Below are 25,143 nucleotides of genomic sequence, written 5' to 3' on the forward strand. Positions count from 1 at the left end.
GAGGGCGTGCTCAAGATACACAAACATCCTAGGATGGTCTTCACTTGATCGAGGCGCGGAACTTTAGAGAATCATGTACCACACGATTAGCAAGCGAGCGATCCTATATCATGAGACTTTATGTGCTCCCAAGGCTTTTTTGGGTGCTTATAAGTCTGGCAGGTCCACTACTCGTAACGTTCCCTCGCCCCTGAACCACAGTAAGCACCTTAAGACAACCTCCGTCACTTCTTGGGACTCCTGCGCTTCAGTGGGTTCAAGGTTGACGATTGATCATTCGGTAACACAGAAAGCTTTGGAGCTCATCTGGTCCCGCTTTCACCTACTCGCTGCCACGCTCAAAACAGTGTCTGCATCTGCTGCTCAACCCTCTGTTTTCTTTATCTTGCCAAAGACAAATCCCCTGACCCCATTGCTCAGCCAGACAGCTTCACCATCAGCAACATCCTGTGCGTTGACCTCTTCCTCAACGGCCAAGCCCCGCTCCAAGGCCCATCGCCTCGACGTACCATCCTGTCCACCGCTGCCGTTGTCCGCACTGAACTTCTCGGCAACAGGCGGCGTGACCCACCTCCCACCTCGCAGAAAGTAGGGAGTCGTTAAGCTGCCCTCCATGATAGAGCCGGTAGTCTCGTCCACAATGAGCACCTCCTGGGTCGCATCGGTGGGCTTCAGGCCGGCACGCGCCCGAGCTTGGTCATACATTTCGCGCTTCGTGGTTTTGTAATGGGTGTACTCAGAACGGCGAGTAGGACGGTCGTCAAGGTGAACAACATATGGAGGTGATATTCGAAGCTGGCCCAACGGTGTTTCTTGGCCATCAGCAGCATTGTCGTCATTTGGCCCAAGCAGCTGTTTAGGGAAGAGATTCGCCAGGGACGTTGCAGGGACAACTGAGGACTCGAGTCCGAACTGTCCTTCCTGAGCTAGCAGAACCTTGATTCTCCTGGGCTCGTCGCTTGAGTCCTGGCCGAGCTGTTCCGTTATGAAGGACTCCAACCTCGCCAGTCCCTCCGGCCCCTCAATAGCCGCAACAGCTTTGCCCCAACCCCAGTGAGACGCTGCCTTCAACATACGATCTCGGTGATAGTCCAACATGTAATAAGGAGAAGGCTTGGTGGAATTCCAGCCAAGGTCAATCGTCTGGTTGTGCCCAAGCTGAAGCAGCGTGGGATCGAAACGTAGAGACGTAAACAGCTGGAAGTTCTCACCCATTTTGTCTTTGAGGAATCAACACCTTGATGTAGGTTGGTCCGGTTCGATATGGACAGGAAGACGTGGAGAGAGACCAAAGGCAGACCGACGTAGAATAGGATGGCAACCTTGTGCCGTGAAGGAGTCATGCAAGTGAGTCAATTCACTCGAGCATGAGGTTCTGGCGGGCTGACAGGCGGCTCCGACGCCGGAAGTCACAGCTGCAGCACTCGAGCAATTCCGCTTGGAAAGCACGACTATTGTATGCCCAGGTGTGGATTGCACTCATCCATCTTACTGTCAAGAGTCTATACCCGACTGACCCAGACAAGTCTCATGGGTATATTGTGAGGGAACCTCCATGCCCAGCCGTGTGTTTGGTGTTGTCAATAGCAGCCGATGTACGCGCACACGGTCTGATGCGTAGGTACACAACGCCCAGACTACTACAGTAGGTAGTCTGGTAGGCAGGCAAAACTACCTACCTAGGTGGCTGTTGGAGTTGGCAAAATTGGGGTTGCGGGTGCCCACCTGCTGCGGGCAGCTTTTGGCTCCATTTCCATGGTTGATGACGCTGTTCCAGTGGCCCGTGCTCCGTTATCGAGCTCGCTCCCACCTGCCAAATTCCATCCTTGCTTGTGCTCTGCTTGCCAATCCTAATAGCAAGACCTCCAATTGCGCGCGACCGATTTTTTTCGCGTTCAGCAACGAACAGCCGCCCAGCCGACTTGAACAAGAGAGACGAAGCTTTGGCCGCTTGGGTTTTGGGTGCACGACTCCTCCTCGCCTCGAGTACTCAGTTCTGTTGCCGTCGCTCTGACCTCGATATCCCGCCAATTGCTTCCGCCATCGGCTCTTCGATTCGATTCGATTCATCTGTGCATCGTGTTCTAGGGCATCCGGCACAGCTCCACATCCTCGAACGACATCATGTCTCAACAGCATCAGCCGTCATTCCCGCCCCCCTCCACAGGCATCCCCGTTCCATTGCCTGCAGAATCCTCTGTCTGGGACCGCATATCGACCTGGGTTTCCGAGAACAAAGCCGTTGTCTATACAATTGCTGGCGTCACAGTGGTCGTCGCCGGCGCTACGGTCTACTATTACACATCCGACAACTCGGTGCGTCATCCAACCTTGATTGCACTCGTTGCATCTAGAGCTCTGGCGACCAAGCTGTGTCCTCACAGCGCTGCGAGCTCCAGCTTGATACGGATCCTTCGCGCGGACTTCGTTACTGACTGCTCGTGTACATCTAGAAGCCAAAAGCAGATGCGCAGCCAAAACTTAGCAAGAAGGAGAGGAGGAAGCGCAAGGAAGCCGAGAAGAAAGCAGAGGCCCAGAAGAATGCTGCTGCGTCGAGAGAGGCACCCGCTGCTTCGAAAGCACCCGCCGTCGACAGCGCCGACGAGATCCCTGAGATAACTGAGGCTACCGTCCAGGCCATGTCGCTCGACGATCGTAAACACTGGGCTGTCAAGCTGAAGGAGGTTGGCAACCATGCGTATGGATCCAAGGACTTCAACAACGCCATCGACCTCTACTCGAAAGCCATTCTTTGCAAGCCTGAAGCTGTCTACTACTCCAACCGTGCAGCTTGCTATAATGCTCTTGCCGACTGGGACAAAGTCGTCGAGGATACCACGGCTGCCATCACCCTGGACCCCGAGTACGTCAAGGCCATGAACCGACGGGCCAATGCCTACGACAAGCTCGGCAAGTACTCCGAATCTTTGCTCGACTACACGGCCAGCTGTATCATCGATGGTTTCAAGAACGCTTCGAGCGCAGAGGCCGTCGAGAGGCTTCTGAAGAAGTTCGCTGAATCCAAAGCCAAGGAGATCATGGCAAACAAGCCTAGCAAGCTGCCCAGCCCTACTTTCGTCAGCAACTATCTCCAGAGCTTCCGCTCCAAGGACCGACCCGAGGGTCTGGAAGATTCCGTCGAGATTCCAGCCGACACGGGCAAGGGACAGCTGCAACTAGGCCTGCGAGCCATGGAGTCCAAGACAGGCGAGGGTTATGAGGAGGCTGCGGCGGCTTTTGACAAGGCCATCGAGCTGAATGATCTCGGCTCGCTCGAGGCCTTCGCGTACAACATGCGGGGAACGTTCACATGCCTCCGCGGGAAGCACGAGCAGGCTCTGGTTGACCTGACCAAGAGCGTCGAGTTGGATCCATCCATGACACAAAGCTACATTAAGCGAGCTAGTATGAGTCTTGAACTTGGTAAGATCCCTGTGACCTGCCCCAATCATCTACAGACCCATCTGACATTCGACTGTAGGAGATCCTGAAAAGGCCGAGGAAGACTTTGAGCTCGCCATGAAGCAGAACGCCGACGATCCTGATATCTACTACCACCGAGCGCAGCTGCATTTTATCAAAGGCGAGTTCGCAGAGGCGGCAAAGGACTATCAGAAGTCCATTGACCTCGACCCGGAATTCATTTTCTCTCACATCCAGCTTGGAGTGACACAGTACAAGATGGGATCGATCGCTTCTAGCATGGCGACCTTCCGACGTTGTATGAAGAACTTTGACAAGGTGCCGGATGTGTACAACTACTACGGAGAGCTCCTCCTGGACCAGGGCAAGTACCAAGAGGCCATCGAGAAGTTTGAGTCGGCGATCGAGATGGAGAAGCAGGAGAAGCCTACGAGCATGAATGTGCTCCCTCTCATCAACAAGGCCCTTGCTATCTTCCAAGAGAAGTCAGACTTCGCCGAGGCCGAGAGGCTGTGCCAAAAGGCACTGATCAGTAAGTTGATATGATTTCCGCTTGCTCACAGATCAGATCCATGCTAACGCCATCTAGTCGACCCTGAGTGCGATATTGCTGTCGCCACGATGGCCCAGCTCCTCCTGCAGCAGGGCAAGGTCACAGAAGCGCTCAAATACTTTGAGCGGGCGGCGGACCTTGCGCGCACGGAAGGCGAGCTGGTGAACGCGCTTTCCTATGCAGAGGCCACGAGGACGCAGATCCAGGTCCAGGAGAAATACCCAGCCCTGGCCGCAAAGCTGCAGGCCGCTGGGCCCGGCCTCCGATAGAGAGATGTAGGCTGGAACAAGCTGTGGCAGCTGCTGCTGGTGGTGGTGGTGGTGCTGCGTCTGTGGTGTTCACAGGGTTGGGCGCTGATGGTGCCGAGGGTGTCAGTGAAGGTGTGGCATTGGGACACCGCGTTGATGTACGGTGACTGCTGGCTCTGCCGTGCGGTCCGGTTCCGTTGGTGTTTAGGAGTGAGCGTGACGGGACAAAGTGAGGTACGGGGCTTCTGCTGTTGCCCACGCAGGCACCGCGAGCGAGTGGTTGCCATTACAGCCAAACCGGCCCGCGGCTTTGAACTTGGCGTCTCAGGCGAGACCGGCCAAACGGACTGTTTCGTTCCCATGGAGTCTAGCATCAGGCGATGGGCTCTGGCTTGTACTGAATACAGGAGGAGTAGTAGCAGTAGTAATTCTTCCCTCAACCCTTCCGAGCCTTAGGTATCGACCGTATGAGCATACTTACTATACCTACACATACATTGCCGCACGACTGCCGTGACCAAGCGATCGATCGACGGGTGCTGAATGCCTCTTTCGGCCTACCATGAGGGAAATTGCCGGACTTACCTTGTCTTGCTGGGGAAGGCGGTGGCATAGGTAAACAATCGTATATTATTGAACGCCCCGGCAAGGCTGTCAAGTGCGTTTCTCACCCTGCCTCCTGCCGCCGGATCCAGTTTTATCATCGGTCTTTTGCGTAATTCCTGGTGGACGAACGGATACATATATACATGAAGTCGTGAAGAAGGTCCCCCAGAAGCCCGGGTGAGTATACAAAAAAAAAAAAAATTAGATAGTAGGGTAGTCCGTCCTGTCCGTCATGTCCGTCATTCTTTAGGTCATGTTTTGCTGGATCCGGCCGGTCCGTCCATGCACCCGCTGTGTGCATGCTGTCATTGTTGTTCGTATCATGAATTCCGTTTTGAGAGGCTCCAAGTCGTTTGTAAACAGCGACGAATTAGATGAAAATGCCACATGCGGTTGAGATTCAATGGGTCATCCAGCGAGCCAGCCTTTTAGCCGGGGCAGCGTGCGCAGGCAAGGCCCCCGTCTGTCTCGCTGCACAGCCTCGTCACTGGCCATCGCCCCTCCGCCGCGTCGATTGCGACTCATTCACCGACCAAAATCACGGGTGCTGCGGTCCTCGAGCTTCCCCTTCTTAGTTCTTCGCCCCTGTCCTGCATGAGCCGGTGCTAAAGCAGATGCCCAGGCCGACGCCGAGCCCGATGGCCAGGCAGATGAGGAAGACGACGAGGGCGCACCACCACTTGAGCTTGCGGGTGCGGCGGGCGTGGGAAATACCGATGTCGACCTGCTTGTTGCCCTCCTGCAGGTGCTGGTTGGTCTGCTCGGTCTGCTCCTCGGCGCGCTCGACAACGGCTTCCTGCTGCACGATGAGGGTGTCGAGGTCCTGAAAGATCCCCGCGAGCTCCGTGATGGACTGCTCGATCCGCAGGAGCTCGTTGTGCCGCGCGCGCACGTTGCCGAGCACCGCGGAGGCCTGGCCTGAGCGGTTTGTCCTGAGCTGTGTGGGAGAAAAGGTCGTCAGCGCCGGGGCAAAATGTAGTGTGGCATGGGTTGGGGCCCGGGGCCGCGAGAAAACTTACTGCTGTCTGGAACACACCCTCATTGCCCCAGTCGGCGTCCGCAGCTTGGCGCACCTCGTCCTCGGATGCGTCGGGGTTGACGATCCTGTACTGGCGGGCAATCTGGTCGCGGTACCTTTCGCGGTACTGTTGCTCCTCCTGCATGTAGTTCTGAAGCTCCTTCTTGAAGTCACCGTTGAGAGCCTCGAACTGCCTCTTCTTCATGCTGGCGCTGCCGTCGGTGGTGCGCTCAACGTCGGCCTTGAGGGACCTGATCTGGTCGCGGATACCAGTGTTCTTCAGCTGGGTGGAGGCGACTAGGTCGTCTAGACGGCGCTGGGCGGTGTCGTCGGCGCCAACCAGAGCGTCATGGTGCAGGGTGGCGATGCGCTGAACGTCGGCTGTGAGGGAGCGGATCTCATTACGAACGTGTGAGACGCGCTGGAGGAAGTCTTGTTGCGACAGGACGTTGGATGACTGCGCAGGGCCGTAGGGGTTCTGGCCCGGGCTGATCTGCTGCAGCTCATGTTGTTCCTGGGCGGGAGTGTTAGTCAATGGCATGGCATCGTGTCGGCGACGGGGGGTGAACAAACCGGGCTGCCGTAGGGATTTGGGGAGCCGTACGCCGTCTCCTGCGCGGGGCCCGACTGGTACGGGTTTCCGGAATACTGGGAGTACGACATTCTGGAGCAGGACGGGTCACCCGATCGGATGCTGCGGGATACCAATGCAATCGATCAATAGACGAAGTGGTTGATTGAGCGGAAGAGTACCCAAGTAGTCGGGGTTCCACGTGTGTTATAGACTTGTCTCCAGGTGCTACAGGAGAAAAAAGGTGGTGATGGAGCGGAAGACGGCGGACTGGAGGGAAGTTCGCACAGCGGCCGCCCTGGGGGAGTCAGACAAGAGAACCCTGCCCCTTGTGTGGGAAAAGACCGGTTGGAGCTGGAGCTGGCAGGAGCTGGCTTGGGCTGCTGATTGCTGATGGCAGGTGAGAGTCGCGCGCTGAGCCCACCAACATGCACACACAGCCCGGGCAGGATGACGTTTAAGCTCGTGCGAGCGGCAGGGGTCCCTGGGCGCTGGATCGGGGGCGGGGGATGCTAAATTTGAGAAGAACCCGTTGATGCGGATGAATAGGGCAGTGATGTCTCACTCATCCCACGCAGAAGGACCGTTGTGTGGAGCGGTGAGGAGGGTGAATGACTTGAAGATAGAGAAATGTGTGGGTTTTGAGCAACAGGCTCTGAGCAAGAACACCCACAACGACGAGAGAGTCTCACCGGGCAACTTTTGTAAATATTCGAGCAATGGTCTCAACCACGTGGGTGTCAGCTCAAGGCATCAACCCACTTTGCTTGGAAGCTCCCCGGCAGGGAGACTGTCGAAATACATGTGCCCACCATACACCTGCCACATGGAGACAGGCGTGTGAAGACCTGTACCGTGTCTTCCATGAGGTATATCTAGGTACCTAAGACACCCTGCAGCGGCAAACCTTGGGGCACTCCTGAGCATTTCCCGCATCCCACGACGGCGTCAGCAGTGAGGCTTTGCGTCTCCTGCAGAAAGGGTTCAACTGCGGTCCAAGCACTAACAGGATCAGCATGCATCGCCCGCCCAGGCATCCAGATCCCGAACTAGACCAGATCTACTTCAAGTAAACCTAGCCACCAACCGCCTGGACAGACACTGCCAGACTCTGCGTACCGTCCCGTCGGATTCGGACTCCGGTACGGAGACTACCCGTGGGGCTCAGACAGCGTTGTCAACGCCGCCCGATCCCGTGTCCCCGGTTGTCTGTCTGCTGTCTGCTGTCTGCTGTCTGCTGCCTGCTGTCTGCAGGCGGGACTCTGCGTCTTGGTATGACAGGGCATGTAGACTATGCAGTGCACGTTGTAAACACCCACCCTGCAGCCTATACGCAAGACGCTTCCAACCCATGTGGAAGCTGGGTCATCACGTTGCAGGCTGTTGGCTGCAGCCTCCCTGTGACCTCACTCAACCCGAGTGCTGGACCGCCCTTGCCCAAGACAGCCGTTCTAAGAGAGTCTCACAAGCTCTGGCTCTGGCCTCAACTTCCTACGTATGTCCTGTCTCCGCTCCTAGCCACCCAAGCCAAGAGGATCCCCCGGTAGCTCCCCAAAATGGCCTCATCGGACATCATCTACCACACCCTGTTCAAGACGCCCCTCCCGCTGTTCAGGACGCGCGCATCACAAGTGGGCTAGCGTCTGAGGGACTTTGAGAAGTTCGCCAAGCGAAACGGGGTAGACTCCCTCGTCTTCAAGATGGGAGCCGCCCCGGGCCTGATACATGCCGAGTCGGGGACCCTGCGCCGCCTCCAGGTCTTCGCCACCGAGGTCCAACGGCAGTCCCGCGGCGCGCGCACCTTCACGCCTGTCGTGCCCCCCATGGAGGCGCCCGTCTTCGACCAGGCGCGCCAGGCCGACGGCGCCTTCTCGAGGGTTGCCGATGTGGAGGGCATGGATGCCTTTGGGGCCGAGATGGTCAGGAGAGGGCTGGAACACTGGTGGATGGACGTCAACCGCCAGCAGCTGTTCAGTGCTCGAAGCTGAAGGCCGTTTGATACCAGCCTTAGCTGCTTTACTGAGGATGGCGAGGCCGGTTGATGTAGAGACAGGCATATATCATGGTGGCACACTACGGCTTGTGCTCGATGTGGGCCATTCCCGCTGCGGACTGCGGGTCTGGAGCGAGCAAACGAACGAACGACTGACCACCGTGCCTATTTTCGCATTGAGAAGCCCGACCTTGCCCATACCGGACCACCTGGACCACATGGAATGGTTGTGCGGCCCCATTCGGGTTGGCAATACGCGCATCCACTGGACGTATCTCGGTCCCGCTTATGCCCCATGGCCAGCACGTGTACATCAGCCAGCGGGCCCAGGCACCCAGAACACGCTCAAGGTCGGAATCCCCAGACTACATACCCATTATCACGAGCCTTCTTGGATCCCTGGTTGGGTGAAATATACGGCAGCCTGGCTCAGCTAGATCATCTGCTCCCGTCTCTGGCTCAACCAACACCCACAACTCCCACCGCTGCCACAGAATTTTTGACACCTTGAGTCTCTAAATCAAACCTTCTCATTGTGTGCTACATGGTGAAAGGATACGATGCTCATCTCTTGAGGCAAGACTTCAACCGCTCCTCAGAACGAGGCGGTCTGGCTGCCATCCTGTTACCGTTTGAGCATCAATCGACGACTAGGGATCTGTCATATCCTTCCAAATGCAGGCAGATCGATTGCAGGTACTGGAAGGCCATCGCTTCTCAGCATTTATTTTGCAGGCAGCGACATAACCAGGCATGTAAGTCTGGACCCTATGAGAGGGTCCCCTCTGTGATTCTCTGAACTGCGGGCATGGTTTCCACAGGTGGTTTTCGTTACCAGGCCTTGTGTCACATTATCCTCCTCGGCGATCCCTCTAATCTTGACCCCAGCGCGTGCGGGACTCATCTTTGTATCTTTCCTTACAGCACCACCATTGTGTGCTGATGCCAACCAACGCCACGTGCAGTGCCAACATCCGCACTTCATCAGTAACTCTGCGCCGGACTGACCCTAGACAGGCAGCCTTTCAGTCTTCTCCGGAGTCCCCCTCCCGATCTTCCATCCTGCCAGACCTAAGCCATGTGGCTCCAGGCAGCACTGATCTCCCGTACAAGAGCTGTAGATGTGGGGTGCTATCATCATGGCATCTCATATGCCATAACTTGTAGCTCTTCGTCTCGGCCGAGATGAAGTAAGCACGACCTTGTACTCGCCCGGATCCACATCTTATGCTCTCACTTCATGAGGACTTCAGCCGAAGCCCGGCTGACTCGTTTGCCGCTGCTTGTTGCTGGTCCATCAAACCTTCTGATGCTATGAGCTGCGCGGCTTTTCGTATGTTGATCTCGTGAACGACTTTGGTAGAGTGTCCAAGTGAGGTAAGCAGGTACATCAATGCCTGGATTCCTCCGGCAATCCTTTGAGGTCGATTTGACCTCACTCCCCAAAAAAACGGTATCGTTGCCACGCAGTCTGCTTGTTTCGCTCTGACGGTCTTAATCGTTCGCTCAGAGGAAGTTCTTCTTCCGACTAGTGCGGGTGTACGAGTTGAGGTGCCACTCAACATCACCGTCCTTGTTCTCAAGAGAACCACCGCGTATCTCGAAGGGTCGGAGGCTCATACGAGGCCCTACCTCGCTGAGCTCACAGGAATCATACGATGTCCTGACAAACACATGATGCCTGACCTCTATGATATCATCCACATTCTTAAAGGTAACAACTCTGCCACTCTTCGGTTTGCTTTCAGCCGCTGGCAGAGGGGGGAAGAGGTGCTTGAGAACCTTTACAACTCGCTGGCCAATTGGCGTGGTGAATCCCTAGGAGGGTTTATGTCAGCCACTGTCTTTGTACAGGAAAACGAGTCTGTATTTCATGATGTCACGCCCAGGGTCTGGTGCCCGCGCCTGGAATCAAACCAGCGCTCAGCAAAAAGAATGATGTGAGCAGCTTTACCTCGAAGATCAGGTGCGGGTAGCTTTCGGAGACAGTGCCACGGAGACTGTTTGGGATATCTTGTCTCAGGACCACGTTGTGCAGAGAGAATGAGACAGTCGGCCCATGCGGCAGATGCGACACCGTCATGGCAGTTGGTGTGCCTCGGTGTTCATGCAACAGGACAACGTCTGATAGGCCTCGGCTATTGCAAGAACGAACCAGCTCGGGGAGAATGGTGTTGCCTCGATTTAGACGGATCGCCGTAGGCATCAGCAGGCGGATTTCCTTGGAAAAGGCAGCCAGTCGACTGGAAGGTGATCGAGAAGTGGTCACCAGGACTCGAGGGTCGACAATTCCGGACAGCGCCGCATCTATCCGGATTGTCAGCATGGGGTGAGGATGTAATTCGGAGGGTGGGCAACATCGACGTACACTCGTCATCGAGGTCCAACTGGTCCTTGTGATCAGGCCGTGCTTCGTCATATTGGAAGTCCTTCCTCAGTTGCTCGTCGTTGGCAATGGACCGGTCCAAGGGCTTGCCAGTGGCAAGGCTCTCTCTAAGCTTGGCCCGTTTCTCGCTGATCTCGGCGTCTCGCAGCAGGAGCGCCCTGCGGTAGAGGTAGTCCCTCCGTTGTCGGTTTTGTCTTCGCTACCAAGGAAGAAATGTCAGTTCTCCTTCATCAACTCCTTGAAGCCTGGAGCAGGAACTTACAATCATTGCTGCAGGTGCTTGTTCCTGGTTGTTCAGTGACGCCGACAGTGAAGCCAACAGATTTAATTGCCCAGGAAGACCGCAGAGAGCTTGGACTATTCAAAAAAATCCTGATAAGCGCTTATCAAGTCCCCTGTCTCGCCGACGCACGGATCACCCAGTGGCTAGGTACCCATGTATCCCCACCTGTGCCGGCAGGCAATTTGTATTTCTCGAGATCTTGGGTCCCGACTCAACTACCCACCATAACATTCTTGAGGACAAAGACAACACCACTTGCGATCGCCAACTCGGGGGAGTCTAGTATTCTGGGGGAAGTTAGGATGTGATACTCATTCCAAGCTGTTTCTACCCATACCATTCTCATCCAAGCCGCGGCTGTGAATACCTTCATTCTCCAGCTGCTGGAAGTAAGTGTGCTGCCGTCTTTAGTCTCGTCCCCCGTTCCCCTCCCTGGGCGCTTTCTGGTGCACCGTACACTCCCACTGTCCCCCACCATTACGCCGACCATTCGCACCTCGTTTTCTAGTCTAACTCGAGCTTCAGTCCCTCCTCTAGCGACAAACAACTATTGCGACACAGAAGCGTGTGTCGACCCAGCATGGACGCTGCTTTCAACCATGTTGGCAACCACCTGATCTCTGACTCCGCCGAAGCCATCAAGGCTGGTGGCTCCGATGAGCTGTCCAACCTCGATCATGATGAGAGCCTACTCTACAACAAGACCGGCGGCCGCAGGGGGGTCGGGAACGGTCGCCGACGGACCGACGATGACGACGGCGAAAACGAGACAATCGGCGACGACGACGATGACGAGAGCCTTGCCAGCGTCGCTATAGGCGCCATGAAGGGCGTGAGCCTCAACGAGCCCGAGGAAGAAAAGGAGCTGCCCGCGCACGCTTGCGCCTACTGCGGAATTCACTCGCCTTCCTCAGTGGTCAAGTGTCTGTCGTGCAACAAGTGGTTCTGCAGCGGTCGCGGAACTGCCAACACCTCCCACATTGTGAACCATCTGGTCCGCGCCCGGCACAAGGAAGTCCAGCTGCACCCTCAGTCGCCTATGCAGGATACGATCTTGGAGTGCTACAACTGTGGAACTCGCAATGTCTTCCTGCTTGGCTTCATCCCAGCCAAGTCTGATACCGTGGTCGTCCTGCTCTGCCGCCAGCCATGCGCCGCCAGTACATCGTCCAAGGATATGAGTTGGGATGTTTCTCGATGGCAGCCACTCATTGAGAACCGTTCATTCCTGGACTGGCTCGTCCATCCGCCCTCCGACGCCGAACAGCTTCGTGCGCGACAGCTTACACCGCCCACAATTGCGAAGCTCGAGGAGATGTGGAAGGAAGATACCAATGCTACTGTTGCTGATCTGGAGAAGGCCGCCAATGCCGACGACGACCCGCACCCCGTGCTTCTTAGGTACGACGATCCTTATCATTATCAGAACATCTTCGGACCTCTCGTCAAGATGGAATCCGACTTCGACAAGAAGCTCAAGGAGGCACAATCCGAGGATGGACTGGTTGTGAGCTGGACAATGGGATTGAACAACAAACACATGGCCAGCTTTGTCCTGCCGAAGATGGAGTCGGGCGACGTCAAGCTCGCTGTCGGGGACGAGATGCGCCTCAAGTACAAGGGAGAACTTCGGCCTCCTTGGGAGGGCGTGGGCTATGTCATCAAAATCCCCAACAACCAGAACGACGAGGTCATCTTGGAACTCCGCAAGACCGGAAGTGACAAGTCTGTTCCGACTGACTGCACCCACAACTTCTCTGCCGAGTATGTCTGGAAGGCCACTTCTTACGACCGCATGCAACTCGCCATGAAGACATTCGCGCTCGATGAGAAGAGTGTCTCTGGCTTTCTGTTCCACAAGCTGCTGGGTCACGAGGTCCAAGTTGCGCCAACGAGACCGCAGATACCCAGGAAGTTCACTGCGCCTCAGCTGCCCGACTTGAACAACAGCCAGATCAACGCTATCAAGGCCGTTCTTTCGCAGCCTCTGAGTCTCATTCAAGGCCCTCCTGGAACTGGAAAAACCGTCACATCGGCCACCATCATCTACCACCTGGCAAAGATGAACAGCGGTCAGGTTCTTGTCTGCGCCCCGTCCAACGTTGCCGTCGACCAGCTTTGTGAGCGTATCCACCGCACCGGCCTCAAAGTCGTGCGCTTGACCGCCAAGTCTCGTGAAGATGTCGAGTCCTCGGTCAAATTCCTCGCACTACATGAGCAAGTGCGATCCCTCGCATCTGACATGGGCTCGGAACTGGGCAAGCTCACGACACTGAAGAACGAATACGGTGAACTGGCCAGTCACGACGAGAAGAAGTTCAAGCAGCTGACCAAAGCCGCTGAAAAGGAGATCCTGAGTCACGCTGATGTTGTGTGCTGCACATGTGTCGGTGCTGGAGATCCCCGACTTGCAAAGATGCAGTTCCGAAGTGTCCTCATTGACGAATCCACCCAATCAGCAGAGCCAGAATGCATGATTCCCCTTGTATTGGGCTGCAAGCAGATCGTGCTGGTTGGTGACCACAAGCAGCTTGGTCCTGTGATCATGAACAAGAAAGCTGCCAAGGCCGGCCTGAACCAGTCTCTTTTTGAGCGTCTGGTGAAGCTCAACCACGTTCCGATCCGTCTCAACGTTCAGTACCGCATGCACCCCTGTCTGTCTGAGTTCCCTTCGAACATGTTCTACGAGGGTTCCCTTCAGAATGGCGTGACCATTCAGGAGCGGCTCCGCAAGGACGTGGACTTCCCCTGGCCTGTTGCCGAGACCCCCATGATGTTCTGGTCTAACCTGGGCAATGAGGAGATCTCTGCGTCGGGTACTTCATACCTCAATCGGACCGAAGCCTCAAATGTTGAGAAGGTGGTGACTCGTTTCCTCAAGGCCGGCGTCAAGCCAGTCGACATCGGTGTCATCACTCCGTACGAAGGCCAGAGGAGTTATGTTGTTAGCACCCTGCAGAACACGGGAACCTTCAAGAAGGAGAGTTACAAAGAGGTAGAGGTCGCGTCGGTCGATGCCTTCCAGGGCCGTGAGAAAGACTTCATTGTTCTCTCTTGCGTTCGCTCCAACGACACCCAAGGCATTGGTTTCCTTTCTGACCCGCGACGACTCAACGTGGCTCTGACTCGTGCTAAATACGGCCTGGTCATTATCGGAAACCCCAAAGTCTTGTCCAAGCATGAACTCTGGCATCACCTACTGGTGCACTTCAAGGATCGCAAGTGCCTTGTTGAGGGACCTCTCACCAACTTGCAGACATCGCTGCTGCAGTTTGGTCGACCCAAGACGGCTTACCGCCCTCAGCGTTTCGGCCCCGTCGGCCAGCCAGCAGCAGGCTACCCGAATGGTCGTTACGGTGGCATGAACGGTTCGACTCGGGACTTCGACTCTGCATCCATGATGTCGTTTATCCCCGATGACGTCTCCTCCATCCACGGCTCTGCGCTCGGTGGTGCCGGCCTGAACTCGGCCTATCCTCACATGTTCTCTAGTTTCAGTCCCGACCAGTGGCCAGGCCTTCCCGGAGTGGCTCCACCCGGTCGATTGAACGGCAAGAGCCGAGGCCGGGCCACCGAGAGCGTCGCCGGCGAGAGCGTGGCCAACTCGGAATACACCGATGCCAGCGCCAGCGTCATCGGCGGCAAGGGGATCGGCCAGGGCGGTGCTAGTCTAGGAGCCGGTCTGCATGATGCCATTGGTGCCTCTCGCCCTACTTCGTACAGCCAGAGCGACCGTCTGAGGCAGTATGTCGAGGGCATGGGCGGCAGCCGTCTGGGACCGATCAACGGCTTCGGACGCCGTGACGATGATGAGAAGAGCATCAGCACAGCCTTTCACAGCCAGCTTGGCGGCCCAGGATTCGACGGGATTTGATCAGACCCAGGGGAATGCAGGTTTACATTGACTGCAGTGAATTTACCATCAAGGAGCATCAGCAACGGTATCCGCCTGCCTCGAAGCAAGCATCCGCTCTGCCTCTGCCACCCGCAACCTTGGACGGGGCACCCTTGCGAGATGAGACCAGACTTCGTGTCGAATCACCTGCAAACAAGCCGTTTGCCAGGCAAGACAGGTCCGCTTGGGCAATCGCATCGCCTGGTCTTGCCACCAGTTTACCATACCTTCGGCCTTGATCGTCGGCAGAGCATCAGCCCGAGACAGCCCACCTCGACACGAACAAGCCTAGCAAGCCCATTCATGGTGTGAGCGAGAGGGGAGGTATCAGGATGGACTGGAGTGCTAGGGATCAGATACGTGCTCGCCAGAAGGGACTGTGCTGTGGGCATCCCAGTGCTGGCCCGGGGGAGATCAAATGAGTCGAATCATTGCAATCACAACTGTGGTGGCTGGGTTGATATCAACAAGCCGTCAGGCCAGCCGGTCGATGCAAGGCGCGTCGCAGGGCCGTGGTATGCTGGCACGCTCAGCTGTCATTCTTCTGTGGCCGCTCTAGGGTCAAGTCTTTTGTTATGGAATCGTGCTCACTTGGAAGAAACGAAGCAGCGGGAAGAGGGCAGAGGGATTAGGACAGTTGTTGGTCCAGGACCATTCTTTTATTTAGTCACTCATTCAATCAGTCAATCGAAAGTCACTCATTTGGTATGCGCATTGTCACGATGCTAGTCGGAAATGCCCACTCGGGAGTAGTACCCGGACGTAAGAGCCCCTTGCGAGATCTCCATTATGAGAATCATTGGGTCAAAGAGCTTTTGGAATGAGAACAGATATTCGCACAGAAAGAAATGGGTGTCATACAGATACATTACACACCTAGTATACTCGCACCCAAGATACCCACACCCAATGCACCCAACACACCCACACCCAACATACCTAAGCTTGTAGGTGTGTGAATTAGGCGTGGGTTTGGGAATTGGGTGTAGGTGTTCTGCTCTGATTAGCTATAGGAATATTATTTAAGAGGTATCTCTGTGCTATCCCTTTTCTTCTGTGCGAATATCCGTTCTCTTTGGAATGGCTCAGATAGGCTTCATGGATCAAAACTGTGTCCTTGCCAAGCTGGACTTGTTCGGAAAAGGTGAAGCCTAACCCTCGTGCTCCTCTCGGGCTCGTAACAATACTCGCCTACAGCTAAGCCTCTTGGTGCTGAGCTGTTTGATCACTTGAGCCCACATCTCACCACAGAATAGAGCGGCTGCCTTGGTAGTGACATGTTCGACTCCATACAGCCGTCCCGCCTCGGAGGTTGAGGCGTGAAGGGTCTAGCAAATAATCACAGCATGCAAGGAAAGCCACGATATCCGGCGGTATGTCGATGCTGTCGATTTCGTTGGGCGAAGAATGCAGACGACTTGCTACACAACACCCACTCACTCGATTCCGGTACCAACTCTTTGCAACCTCAGTACAGCGCCCAGGGTCCACAATTTCTTGGTCCAGAGCCCAGCAGTGGATGGGCCACATGGGATGCTGAGCCCCCGGCGAATGCGCTTAGAAATGGACCACCGGGAACGAAACAGAGCCCGGAATCCAGATGCTCTTGAAACATGGCTTTCTCTTCCAAGACTAACGAAGGGTGGCGAGAGTCGCCCAAGCAGGTTGAAGCGTCGCATCCACAAGCGGAATTGGGTTTCGGCGCATCAAAGGCGCAACCCCCTGGGCGACCCAAATCTTGAAATGGACCCTGGACAATCGAACGCCTGTCTTGGAGTCTTGGTGCAGGCAGTTCCCGCCACCAAAGTGCTGGAGGCTACATAAAAGCGTGGGGCAGCCGAGCGACGTTCCCTCCTGCGACTGCTGCCTGTGTGGTCCTTCCGGTCCGGGCTATGCACACTTGCACTCCGTGCTGCTCTTGCTCAAAGCCACCTTCAGGACTCCTCCCTCATCTCCTTTGATGCTAATTTTGACTTTTTGCTGAGCTCTCGTGAATCTTACATGTGTCGACGTCACTGACCAAGCCACACTGCACGTGCCCTTTGAATTACGATTTACGGGCAGCGCATCTCCCGAGCAAAACCCCCCAAAACCACCAAGCCTCGGCCATTGTCTCCCGGAGCTAGCCTGGATATTTATCAGCCTATCTGCTTTATCCAGCCACACCACATATACCCATATACACAATTGGTCCTTCTCCAACAGCCTACCTGAGACAAATCATACCCTAATTACACATTCCAATGGCTGCCTCAAATCCCCCGGCGGTGGAAGCCGGCGCGGAAGCCGGCGCAGAAGCCAAGCCGAACCAGGAGCCTGCCGCACCATCATCACCAGATCACGTAGAGGAGAAGAACAGGGCCGCAGAGACCTCGACGCAAACCCCGATTCCGACAACAACGAACACAACTGCTACTACGAAAACAGCCCCCTCAGACAAGGCCCTCGAGGCAGGTGTGGCGGCCGACGACGAGAAGACCGCGCCGCAGGGCAGCACGTCGACGTCGAAGGCGCGCGAAGCCGAGATCGCCGCATCGGCAGCAGCACTGTCAGGGGCAGAGAAAAAGGAGACCGGGGCCTCGCCACGGCCGAGCGTCCAGACAGACCTCGACGACGATGTGTACCAGGCGGACTTCCAGGGCGAGGTCGTGACCAACGACGAGCTGCCCTCGGCGGAGACGATCCGCAGGATCGAGAACTACATCGTGCTGGACAGGCACGGCAAGACCCACACCTTTAGGAGCTTGTACACGGGGAGGAGCGTTGCGAGGAGGGTGCTGGTTATATTCGTGCGGCACTTTTTCTGCGGTGTAAGTGGCCCCCAAACTCAGGGAGGGGGAGCAACCAATCCATTCGGGGCAGCGTGGAACTTTGTTCTGGGCGGATAAAAAGCTGACTTTTTTTGCCTGCTCGCAGAATTGCCAGGAGTACCTCCGCAGCCTCTCGGCGTCGATCACGGCCGAGTCGCTGCTGCAGCTGCCGATCCCGACCTTTATCGCCGTGGTGGGCTGCGGCGACCCGGCGCTGATCGACATGTACGCCTCCGAGACGGCGTGCCCGTTCCCCATCTACGCGGACCCGACGCGCAAGCTGTACCAGGAGCTGGGCATGGTCAAGACGCTGGCGCTGGGCGCGCGGCCCGCCTACATGAACAAGAGCATCCTCAAGTCGTCGCTGGACAGCATCGTCCAGGGCGTCAAGCAGATCAAGAACGGGCTGGTGCTCAAGGCCGGCGACCAGCGCCAGATCGGTGGCGAGTTCCTGTTCGAGCCGGTCGATATCAAGAGCCCCGAGGTCGAGAGCCCGTCGCACGAGTTCGACCGGAAGCTGAAGGTGGACGACAAGAAGAGCGGCGGGGGCGGCAACAAGGAGGGGGCGGCAAAGACTGACGAGGAGCGCCTCTCAGATGCGGCGAAGAGGAGCCGGGCGACGAGCGTGGTGACAGATAATGATAATGACGAGGAGGAGGAGCCCAGCCTGGTCGAGGAGAAGAAGGTGACGTGGTGCCACCGGATGAGGACGACGAGGGACCACGCCGAGATCCCCGAGCTGATGGAGGTGCTGGGCCTGACCGGGCACGGGAAGCCCATCAAGGACCAGAGGAGGTGGTCCAAGGCCCTAGAGTCGAGAAAGGGCACGGGGCTGAGCCTGGCGAATCGGATGAGCCGGATGAGCCAGCACAAGGTTGACGATGGGATATAACGGCGTTGTGGTTTTAATTCTGGGCGGGATACCGACGGTATGTGTCACAACACACCGCGACTTGGGCTTTGGGTGTCCATAATAGCACAATGCGTTACATAACTTGTGTGAATGATACCTTGTCAATACAAGCGGCCCTGGTGGCCGGAATCATTTGCATGGTGTCACAATACTTAATGTGAATACCCAGTCGTCAGATACAGAGCAACGAACTCCAGGCACGATACATAGAAGGAAGCCAGTTCTCGAAATCTGCCCTCTAGGGCTACTCGTCCCTTACGGTCAATGGTAGTGTGTCTTGAACTTTCCCTGCTTACAGACTTCCCAGCTGACCACCACATATACAGTCAGTCCAGCAGATAATCCAATTACTTTCGCCTGGCACAGTATATGTCGTTGTGTACCTAGATACACAAGCGGAGCCAAAACATGTGCCGTCTGTCAGTCGCCAGCCGCGATACTGCAGCATGCTGCAGCACGACGCCGGCCCTGGGGGCACAACTCGCGGCAGACCTCAGACGTGGCTCGAGGAACTGGTCTCGGCTTCGCATTGCACAAGGTGGAGTCACTGCTGGCAGTTCTATTTGAGGGCCTGTGAGTTACCGACACGGTGCTTTCTCCGGTGTGGTAGTGTGACCGTAGGATAGTCGGAAAACTGCTTTTGGGGAAACTTCGTTGTCCCCTGAGGGCGGCGCATGTCACGACCAGGCTCCCAACATATTCATTCAGCAAAGGGAACAGAGCTACCCACTCTCTATATCATGGGCCACGCAAATGGGTCGTCCTGACCCGCGGCTCCTGGCCGGTCCGCGATGGCACTTTGCCACATTCCTGTGGACTCTGGAACCTACGGCGTTGGGATCCGGATCGCGTTCTACCTGCAGTGGTCCGGCATGATCGTCACCTCGTGGGCGCTCGAGTCCGACGCGCTCAACCTCAAACTCATCAACGCCCTCACTATCGCAGCGACCTCCGTTGGCCTGATTTTGAACTTGAACAGACTCCAGCCAGTCGAGATATATATTGTCCTGCTGCTCACATGTGGCACACTGTACTTTACAGTGCCGATCTACCTTTGGAGGCTGGTGACCTGCTGCCGGCCGTGGTGGGACCCAGAAAGGTGGACGAGGATCAAGATGGGATGGCTGTTCCGAGTCTTGACATACTCCATGTATGGGGTCCTGGTCAGTCTACATATTTGGTTCTGGTGTAAGGGTGTTCATGAGAGACGGGAGACAGATCCAAAGTTGGACACGGACGCGGAGTGCGAGCAATTTGGCTTTTTATTTTCTCAGGTCAGACTCGACGACCCTGGCCTGGTTATTTCAAATATCATCTTCCATTTCACCATCCTCTTAGTCGGCACCGGGATCTCTGCCAGCCGATTAGGTGTCATTGAGGATTGCTTTTGGGGCAAAAGCCAAAGACGGCGTAGATGGAGGTAATACGATACCCCCGTCCCTCCGGAAGCATTAGCTGACTGGCGTTTCCCGCACAGAATAACAAAAAATCGTATCATGTCCCTCCAGCACTTTCAAACTATCTGCGATCTCATCGTGGCCACCACCATCACCGTGGCGATCGAGCTCGTAATATCCTGGAACAAGATCAAGGGGGCGAACGATCTCGACTCTGCCGCGCAGCTCATCCCCCCTGTTATCACCGGTGCGTTCCTCGTGCATGGCTTATATGTTTGGGCCACGGGGCCAGACAGCGATAGCGAGGACAGCAACAGCTACTACTGTCCCAGAGCCAATATCAGCAACAGGAGCGGTACCCCGAGGAGGAGAACGTCAGGCAGACGGAGGCGCCGTCGTTACTGCGGCCGCCATTGTCGGAGAGCTTCACAAATTTCTTCAGATCTCCTCGATGCATACCCGGACATGTTTGACCTTTCGGATCTGTCCGTGCCACCGCCGGCGTCACTTGACGGTTATGTTGCTGATCCCTATGCTTCTGATTATTATGATATGGCGTCAGGTTACTACGGCATGCATGGTGGCGACTATGTTGGCAACGAAGTGCCACCCTTGGGTGATGACCTGGGCCACATCCAGCCTGAGCCTCCGGCGGCGGCAGCGCGAGCGGCAGGTGGGAGCCGAGGAGCTTCTGTTATTAGTGAGGAGGGTTTTATACGGCTGTGAGAATCTTCTGTGTTCTCTTCGTATACAAAGTTCTGGCGCTGTCCAGCACTTGGAGAGAAAAGTGGTGTCTCAGAGATTAGACGTCAGCGTATCATAACTCAAATATGTGTCACACTACATGAGGATTCATCCCAATACAGAGCGTCCCATCGCCCGTTGCGGGTCGAATTACGCATAGACGTTTGGATCCCTTCGAGTCATACTTCAGGTCCAAAAGGAGCAAGAGTATTGGGGCGCTGGATCGCTGGAATAAATGGTGATCCTAACCAGTAGAGGTGTAGAACAAGTATTAAACCAACGGGTAATTTACAGCTTCTCGAGGTCATCCCCTGTCGGTGCCAACCTCGGAGGAACTTCAATACAGTGCTTGGGCTCGATGGTCGTGCGTGGGTCTATCACAGTCCTCGTGTGTCAAATTTGGGCAGAAGCTGCTTGCAGAAGATCCTTTGCCTTCACGGTCTTGCCAATCTGTGGCTGTGTCACTCGGCAAGAAACACTCATTTCCTTCTGGCGGCCTCAACTCAACGAACATCCGATACCCGTCCGGGTATTAGCCCCGTAATCTCAGCATACTACCCAGACTTCTGTTCAAGACTTCCCAGAGACCTTTGCGATGACGCAGAAGTACAGCGGACCCCACTGCTTCCCATCCTTGTGGTCTGGAACCGCGATCCTGCCATATTTCGTCTCTTCCGTGAAGCTCTCGAGAGCCTCCTCCACGGGGTCCGCCCGTCTCTTGAGCTTACTTCCCAACTCGAACGTGACGCCCCAGGACAGACCAAACTTCTTCTTGTCCTTCTCCACGGCGGCCAACATCTTCTCAATCACGCCGTCGTTCTCACCGGTTTCTATAGAGCACGTAGAGTAAACCACCCTGCCCCCGACCTTGACCGCCTTGAGGGCCGTCATGAGCAGCTCCGTCTGCAGCTTGGCCAGCGTCTTGGACCCGCCCCTCCTCCACCGCGCCATCTCGTCCGCCACCCTCCCGCCCGCGGAGGCCCTGACGTACGCGTGGATTACATGCCGTTCCGACGAGCACGGCGCGTCCAGCAGCACGCGGTCGTAGCCCCCGGGGCCGCAGGGGAGCTGCGTCACGGCGCGCGGGTCGGAGCCGTCCAGCCGCAGGACCCTAACCGCATTGGCCTCGGACAGCGACTCCGGGAGGTACGCCCGCAGGTTGGCGGCCAGGCGCTTGTTCCGCGCGTGGTCGACCTCGTTGGAGTGCAGGCAGCCTGGTTTCGGCGGCGGCGCCGGGGCCGCGGAGCCGGCGTGGAGGTGGGGGAAGATCAGCTGGGCCAGGGCGACGGATTTGCCGCCTGGGGCAGCGCAGAGGTCCAGGACGCGGTCGTTGGGCCGGACGTCGAGCATGTGAGCGCAGAGCGCGGATGCTGCGTCTAGGTTCCAATGTGACTGGAGATCCTTGCCGGAGTTTGACGGTGTAGGGACAGCCTTCGGCGGAGGGAAGAGGAAGGTGTCATTTTGCTTGTCAGGCTTTTCCCCCTTGTCTACTTCCATGGCTTCTGATTCTTCTGATGACTTTAGCGGCACTGGTGAGATGTGCTCAAGGGCCACGATGCTGGGCCTTGTTGTGGTGTCGACTCCCTCCTCTGATGGAAGATCCGGAAATTGGATCCGGCGCAGTTCTCCCTCTGGGCCTGCCGAGAGAACTCTATCAACCTCAGTTGACGGGACATACTGGTTCACTAGAGCTGCATAACGGGTGGGCTTCGCGAGCGCAGGATACAGTGAGTTATGCCATCTCTCCTCGCCCCAGACCGAAGCGTACTGCCCATGGAATGCTGAGACTGTTGCGTCCAAGTGCTTGCGGTCAGCCTTGGTCGGCATGATACGGTCAGTGACTGCCTGCGAACCAGACCGCCCAAGCGATGATCCCGATTCCGAGGTGGTCTCTGAGAAATTGAAAAGTCCCTGTGGCCTAGGTCTCTTTGAGATGACTGCTATTGTGAGACCTTGTTGGAGGACTAAGATCGATATCAGCAAGTGAAAGAAGCCTGGTGCGGAATTGGTGGCAGACCTATAGTGAAGAGTCTGCTAAATGGGATCAACATAACCTGAAATCTAGGATGCGAGTCGGTTCAACAATTAGGACGCGCTTGACAGTCTTTATTGGATGTCTTCAGGTCAGATTTCGATTTTCACAATCGCTGGTTCGTTGATGGAAGACATCAATCTGCAGATTTGGAGGGCACCAAAATCAAAACGCCAGCCTCTAGGGTTCAACCCTGTGTCCGTTCGCCGTGGGAGATGTCAAACCGTCCCGAAATCACTCCTGATTCTCGACCACAACCTGCTGATGGTCCTCCCTGTCGACCTGCTCAAGGAACTCATCGGCGTCTCAGACCTTTCGCTCTCCCTTTCTATTCCTCTTTCGCCTTCGCCTTCCTCTTCGACCGCCTTCAGACCGCCATTCCTTCTCTCGCTCAAGGTCATCTCGCTGCCGCCCCCACCCCAGCTGCCCCTCGCCCGGAGTCTCTTGACCTTGACCTCGAACCTGTGCCTGTCCTCGGCACGCATGATGCATCCACCCATGTAAAGCCCGTTCTTCTCGAAGTGGACGGCCCTCTCGCTCATGAAGCTCCTGTTCTTGGCGGCTTCTTTGGAGCAGTGTGCTCGCGCGGCCTCGTTGGCAAGCTCGGCCGAGTCTGTCCAACTCTTGTGGTTAGCCAAACACTCTTGCTGTCTTTTTGTGCTACCATCAATTACTGCTGGAAACTGGCATGGGGAAGAGGCCATACAGTAGAATCCGGCGCCAACCGGGGAGGACTGGGACCCGTGCGAGTCTTGCGATGTGACAAAGTCCCGCCGGAGGACGACGTAGGCCGTGGACAGGTCGACGCGGAAGATGAAATCCATCACGGCAAGCAATTTGTGGTAGAAGCTGCTTCCGAGGCGTGTCTGCGACGGAGGTAAGTAGTTGCACGCAAGGCCGTCAGCCTCAGTCTCAACAGCAGGTATTTCATCGAACTCTGGAAGGCTGGCCAGGGTGAAGAAGAGAGCCGTTGGTTTCATTTATCAAAGGATTCGTGGTGTTAAGCTGTCACCAGAGTGCAGAGTCTCCTGCGAGACATGCATCAAAGAAAGACGCATGGTGGCGGAGGCTAGGAAGCGCCCCATCCACCATTATGAACACCGCGCAAACATCTTGATTCGGCAGGTTCGACGCGTTGTACTGTAAACATATCTACAAATAAGCCTGGAGTTGTCACTGTTTTGGTGTCCGAGCGGTGCTCGTCACACGGTAAAGTTTGCCTGAAGATGCGGCCGAGGTTGCTGGAACATCCTGGTCTCTCTGACAACACCGCAGTGGTTCTCTCCTGCACTCGTGCAGGCCCAGCGAACCCGCTGTCCGTTGCTCCGTGGACGCCTAAGAGCTCTTGTTGACTTTCGCTAGCATCAAACACGAACCACAGTCTGGCCCTGGTAAAGAAGAGCGAATCCTCCAGCTGCGATGGCCAATCTCGAAGTCTCGCAGGGATCGCAAGTAACGATTCCGCCTTGCCATCGATATAGTCGAAACCGCACATACCTCCAACCAGAAGCCCGGCGCTCTCCAAGCGGGGGGCCGCTCCAACCGGCTGTCTCGCCGAACCGCAGGGCTCACCACGGCAACACCAGGCCTGACCTATAAGTTATGGTTTTGTATGGCCCGGGCGCCCGCCCATACAGGGTGAATACGCGCTCTTAGATCAGGATGGCATTTTGGACTTTGTTTCTCGAAAGCGACTTTGAGGATCAAGTGACCCGAGTTATACTCTGAGTTACCCCTCCACCCACCCACCATTCCGGGGACGTGATCTAGGAGTATCTTCATGATAAAACAATGTGAATCTGCTTGCCATTAAATAGGACATACGATGTCATGATCGTCCGGGTCTCAACGTGTCTCTATGGATACCAGTCCTGAGGCTCGATTAGTGTACCAAGTACAGGCCTTGGCAAGACACTGCTGCTTCGGTCTGTCCGCCATGGCGGGGTTGCAGCCCGCAACGAGAGATGGCGACTGGGGATGCTCTAGAGGAGACGAGGAAATCTCCAACGACGCCGAGAGGAGATGTCTAGTGGAGATCATGTGGACTACGGGTCAGGAGCAAGTCAATCTACGTCTTAAGTGCAATCCTCGTCGCGAGCTTGCAGCTAAGTAGCCACGACACATGGAGAGCGAGACGGTGATTCAAACCTGCCTCACCACCTGCCCCCGATCAGGTAGTACCCACCTCCTGCATACACACGAAATGCATTTCTTGTCGCCGACCCAGCCGTCCTTGCAGGCCCTCCCAGCCTGCCAGCCCAGACAACATTC

General features: G+C 56.1%; 8 protein-coding genes across 8 annotated transcripts; 4 read left to right on the plus strand and 4 right to left on the minus strand.

Annotated features, from left to right (window-relative positions):
* Positions 1-363: 363 nt before the first annotated feature.
* INS49_012959 (uncharacterized protein) lies at positions 364-1,215 on the minus strand (the record flags this gene model as incomplete). Its single annotated transcript, XM_043173661.1, has 1 exon — positions 364-1,215. The coding sequence occupies one exon, from the start codon at positions 1,213-1,215 to the stop codon at positions 364-366; it is 852 nt and encodes a 283-aa protein (XP_043022958.1).
* Positions 1,216-2,124: 909 nt separating this feature from the next.
* Positions 2,125-4,245, plus strand: INS49_012960 (uncharacterized protein; the record flags this gene model as incomplete). Its single annotated transcript, XM_043173662.1, has 4 exons — positions 2,125-2,316; positions 2,454-3,423; positions 3,482-3,955; positions 4,013-4,245. The coding sequence occupies 4 exons, from the start codon at positions 2,125-2,127 to the stop codon at positions 4,243-4,245; spliced, it is 1,869 nt and encodes a 622-aa protein (XP_043022959.1).
* A 1,156-nt stretch (positions 4,246-5,401) lies between these two features.
* INS49_012961 (uncharacterized protein) lies at positions 5,402-6,511 on the minus strand (the record flags this gene model as incomplete). The annotated part of the gene is made up of 3 exons (XM_043173663.1): positions 5,402-5,767; positions 5,850-6,362; positions 6,422-6,511. The coding sequence occupies 3 exons, from the start codon at positions 6,509-6,511 to the stop codon at positions 5,402-5,404; spliced, it is 969 nt and encodes a 322-aa protein (XP_043022960.1).
* Positions 6,512-8,119: 1,608 nt separating this feature from the next.
* INS49_012962 (uncharacterized protein) lies at positions 8,120-8,407 on the plus strand (the record flags this gene model as incomplete). Its single annotated transcript, XM_043173664.1, has 1 exon — positions 8,120-8,407. One exon carries the CDS (start codon positions 8,120-8,122, stop codon positions 8,405-8,407), a length of 288 nt encoding a protein of 95 aa, XP_043022961.1.
* A 1,511-nt stretch (positions 8,408-9,918) lies between these two features.
* Positions 9,919-11,066, minus strand: INS49_012963 (uncharacterized protein; the record flags this gene model as incomplete). The annotated part of the gene is made up of 4 exons (XM_043173665.1): positions 9,919-10,230; positions 10,568-10,719; positions 10,781-10,997; positions 11,061-11,066. 4 exons carry the CDS (start codon positions 11,064-11,066, stop codon positions 9,919-9,921), a joined length of 687 nt encoding a protein of 228 aa, XP_043022962.1.
* Positions 11,067-17,219: 6,153 nt separating this feature from the next.
* Positions 17,220-18,678, plus strand: INS49_012964 (uncharacterized protein; the record flags this gene model as incomplete). Its single annotated transcript, XM_043173666.1, has 2 exons — positions 17,220-17,786; positions 17,893-18,678. 2 exons carry the CDS (start codon positions 17,220-17,222, stop codon positions 18,676-18,678), a joined length of 1,353 nt encoding a protein of 450 aa, XP_043022963.1.
* Positions 18,679-19,490: 812 nt separating this feature from the next.
* Positions 19,491-20,822, plus strand: INS49_012965 (uncharacterized protein; the record flags this gene model as incomplete). Its single annotated transcript, XM_043173667.1, has 3 exons — positions 19,491-19,862; positions 20,208-20,343; positions 20,539-20,822. 3 exons carry the CDS (start codon positions 19,491-19,493, stop codon positions 20,820-20,822), a joined length of 792 nt encoding a protein of 263 aa, XP_043022964.1.
* Positions 20,823-21,410: 588 nt separating this feature from the next.
* Positions 21,411-23,852, minus strand: INS49_012966 (uncharacterized protein; the record flags this gene model as incomplete). The annotated part of the gene is made up of 3 exons (XM_043173668.1): positions 21,411-22,758; positions 23,185-23,485; positions 23,579-23,852. 3 exons carry the CDS (start codon positions 23,850-23,852, stop codon positions 21,411-21,413), a joined length of 1,923 nt encoding a protein of 640 aa, XP_043022965.1.
* Between the last annotated feature and the right edge of the window lie 1,291 nt (positions 23,853-25,143).

The sequence above is a fragment of the Diaporthe citri genome (genome assembly GCF_014595645.1).
Source record: "Diaporthe citri strain NFHF-8-4 chromosome Unknown scaffold_6, whole genome shotgun sequence".
NCBI lineage: Eukaryota > Fungi > Ascomycota > Sordariomycetes > Diaporthales > Diaporthaceae > Diaporthe > Diaporthe citri.